The 3494-nt window shown below is 58.6% G+C and overlaps 1 protein-coding gene across 4 annotated transcripts in view; it reads left to right on the top strand.

Moving 5' to 3' along the window:
* CCDC159 (coiled-coil domain containing 159) overlaps positions 1-3264 on the top strand; it is a 6241-nt gene extending 2977 nt beyond the window's left edge. For 2 of the 4 annotated variants that reach the window (XM_077768009.1, XM_077768008.1), the window contains exons 5-13: positions 83-171; positions 263-344; positions 537-732; positions 1557-1642; positions 1719-1795; positions 2151-2272; positions 2495-2577; positions 2921-3017; positions 3198-3264. In XM_077768009.1, the coding sequence (XP_077624135.1) occupies positions 83-171; positions 263-344; positions 537-732; positions 1557-1642; positions 1719-1795; positions 2151-2272; positions 2495-2577; positions 2921-3017; positions 3198-3225 (860 nt within the window). In that variant the 3' untranslated portion in view covers positions 3226-3264. Of the gene's footprint in view, positions 1-82; positions 172-262; positions 345-536; positions 733-1556; positions 1643-1718; positions 1796-2150; positions 2273-2494; positions 2578-2920; positions 3035-3197 lie in introns of all 4 variants that reach the window. The other 2 variants (XM_077768012.1, XM_077768011.1) reach the window with 2 other exon arrangements.
* The last annotated feature ends 230 nt before the right edge of the window (positions 3265-3494 follow it).

Below are 3494 nucleotides of genomic sequence, written 5' to 3'. Positions count from 1 at the left end.
CGAGCTTCTGTTGACCCCTGACCTGACCTTGCCCCTGCCGCCACCCCTCCTAACCTTGGCTGACCCCCACCTCTGCTCATAGCTAAGTCCACCATGATGATTCCTGACTCCCAGAAGCACCTGCGATGCGAACTAGAGTCACTCAAGACCCAGCTACATGCCCAGACCAAGGTGTGAGTCACCTCTGCCCTGCCCTCAGCAACCTCTGGCCCTGTCCACCCCCTCCCTGCCCCTGTCCCCAAGCCTGACCTCCTCCTCGCAGGCCTTTGAGTTCCTAAACCACTCCGTGACCATGTTGGAGAAGGAGAGCTGCCTGCAGCAAATCAAGATCCAGCAGCTTGAAGGTGAGGACTGGCCAAAGGTCAAAGTCAGGCAGGAGGCTGGTCCTGTTGGGGTCAGCTGGGTTAGCCCAAGGTGAAAGAAGGTGGGTGAGTCTAGGGTCAGGGTCAGGGTCTGGCCAGGGTTAGGGCAAGCTGGGTTCAAAGCTGGGTGCAGGTGTGTGTGCGGCTCAGTCAAGACCCCAACTTAATCTTCAGAGGTGCTGAGACCCATGAGCCGCGAGGCAGAAGAGGAGGGACGCAAGTGGGTCGTGGAGCAGGGGCGGCAGGAGTTGCACGGGGCCCTGGCTCAAGGCCTTCAAGGGCTACAGAAGACCCTGCGTGACAGTGAGGAGGTACAGAGGGCCCGCACCACTCGCTGCCTGCAGCTGCTGGCCCAGGAGATCCGGGACAGGTGGGCATGGTCAGGAGTGCAGCCTGCAAGCTGTGGGAGGGAAGGGAAGCCAGGGAGAGGGGCTGAGGCAGGTGGGAGAGGCCTGAGTAAGGAGGACTGGGGACTGTGGAAGGCTTGGGCGACAAGACAAGGGGATGCGGATGGGGCGCCTGGGGGGCTCGGTCGGTTAAGCGTCCGACTTCAGCTCAGGTCATGATCTCACGTTTCGTGGGTTCTAGCCCCGCATAGGGCTCTTTGCTGACAGCTCAGAGCCTGGAGTCTGTTTCCAATTCTGTATCTCCCTCTCTCTCTGACCCTCCCCTGCTCACACTGTCTCTCTCTCTCTGTCTCAGAAATAAATAAGACATTAAAAATTAAAAAAAAAAAAAAAGACCAGGGGATGAGGAGGCAGTGAAGCAGTAGGGAGGCGGTGTGGGAAGCTGCAGGCCGGAAGGCAGGGAAGACAGGAAGCTGGAGATGGGATGGGGAGAGAGGCCAGGGGATCAGGAAACTGGAGGTGACACAGGAAGCCGGAGGGAGGAGAGACTGAGGGTGGGAGAGTATGGGAGACCAGAGGGGCAGAAAGTGGGGCGATGGAGGCCAGGCAACAAGAGGCTGACGCAATCAGAGGCTGGAGGTCAGAAGGAGAGGACGAGAGGGAAGGACTGGAGGTGGGGGGCAAGGGGGACTCGCAGGTTGGGGGAAGGGACAGGCCCCGGGGGAATGGGTGGTTGAACAGACGGGAATGTGGGAGTGGGAGGAAGCTTGAGGAGTGAGGTTGGCAAACGGGAGGGCAGAAGGTCAGGAAATAGGAGACCAAGGCTGAGCAGGGACTGTGGGTCTAGGCTGCACTGTCCCCTCAGCAAGAAGTTCCTATGGGAGGAGCTGGAGCTGGTGCGGGAGGAGGTGACCTTCATCTATCAGAAGCTCCGTGAGTGCCCGGAGCCCACAGCCAGGAGGGGGGTCCTTCTGCAGCCCTGGCCCCCCTGAGTCCCCTCCCCCTACAGAGGCTCAGGAGGATGAGATCACAGAGAACCTGATGAACATCCAGAAGATGCAGAAGACGCAGGTGAAGTGCCGCAAGGTGAGCAGAGAAGATAGGACCCCGTGGGAGTGGGGGACAGGGGAATCTCTATCGGTCCCCACCATCGGACTGGAGCTGGAAGGCCTGGGTTCAAATCTCAGCTCTGCCACCTACTGCTCTGTGACTATGGCCAAGGCACTTCATCTCTCTGGGCCTCAGTTTCCTCATCCATATAATGGGTATAACAACCCGTCCCTACCTGAAGAAGTAGCTGCATGAACTGAATGTTAAACACTTTGAGGGCAGCTTGACGTATAATAAGTGCTCTATAGTGGACGTTTTTCACCATCGTCATTGTTAGTACTATTGTTTTCTCACACACATCTCCCACCCCCCATCCCCACCCCGGCCCCAGGTCCTGACCAAGATGAAGCAGCAGGGGCATGAGACATCCAACTGGCCGGAGACTGAGAAGATGCCACCAGGAGGCAGTGGCTCCTGGAGGGATGACCTCCAAAAGGAGCTGAGTGACATATGGTGATGCCCTGCTCCCACTCTAATCTCTGACCCTCATCCGCCCCGCCCTCCCACCAGTCAGATCAAGCAGCGACCGACCACCAGAACGTGGAGCCCACCTGAGTCCAGACGTCCCTCTCCTCCCAGAACTCACCTCTACCTCTGTCCCCACCATGACCCCCCTGACCCAGCCCTGAGCAGCCAGGAGTCTGCCAGGGCCCCCAGCTCCCCATCTCCCTGCAGGTCCGCGGTGCATCTGCTGCAAAACTCCTTTGATCTCTTCGCCATGTCCGCAGGGGGCCACCCCAGGGCCTCAAACCTCAGGGGTGAGGGGGATGATGTGCCCTTTGGGGTGTGGGGGGGGTTCATTCTCCAGTTTCACACATAGAGGTCATGTTCAGAGGCCATATTTGAGGGTCACAGCTGTTGGGTCTTGTTCTAGGGTCGTATTAAGGATTTCCATCCAGGGGTCACTCAGGGTCAATGGGATCTTTGTAAAGGATCAGTGGGGTAAAATTCATCGGTCACTGAGGTCATACTTTGGTATCATGTCGGGTCACGTTCAAGTGACATAATCAAGGGCCGCTGGTCCTTGCTCATGATGCCACTCAAGGGTCACATTCAGGGTTTGTGGGTAAAAGACCAGAACTGCACCTGTCCCTCCTGCAGGCCACAAGGGGCACCGATGCCTGAGCCCTCTCTTCCCCTCCTGGGACTCGGACTCAGACTCAGACCAGGACCCTTCCCAGCCACAGTTCAGCAAGAGGTGCTCCTCCCCTCCTGGTGCGGATCCTCCCTTGCCCCGCCCCACCCTTCCCCTCCTGGCCCGCCCCGGAACGGCACAGTATGGACCCTCCCAGCTCCCAACTGGGACATCGGCTCTCTGACCTCCAGCCCTGAGGTCCTCTGTACCGAGCTGGGTCCTGACCCTGCTCTCTCTCCGCAGCCTGAGCAGCCGGGACTGCTCTCCCTGAAGACCCCTCCAGAGAGAAAATAAACTAGCCAAGACCCTCTTCCACCTGTGGATTGTTGATCCTGCTGCTTCCTGTGCCTGAGAATGATCCTCCCCTGCCTTCCCCCCCCCTCCCCGCGCTAGGTTACTTCCCACTGTTGGGGGCGGTGCGGAGACCCCAGAGGCTGTTGAGGAGATGTAGACTTAAGGTCAGGGGACAGAGTGAGGCCAGATTTAGCATATACTAAGTCTGGGGTCAGTCTGTCCGGATAGGAGTGTCCAGACAGGCTC

Source organism: Crocuta crocuta, unplaced genomic scaffold, assembly GCF_008692635.1.
Source record: "Crocuta crocuta isolate KB4526 unplaced genomic scaffold, BGI_CrCroc_1.0 scaffold115, whole genome shotgun sequence".
Lineage (NCBI taxonomy): Eukaryota > Metazoa > Chordata > Mammalia > Carnivora > Hyaenidae > Crocuta > Crocuta crocuta.
The sequence above is the reverse complement of the archived record's forward strand: the minus strand, read 5'-3'. Positions and strand labels throughout refer to the sequence as shown.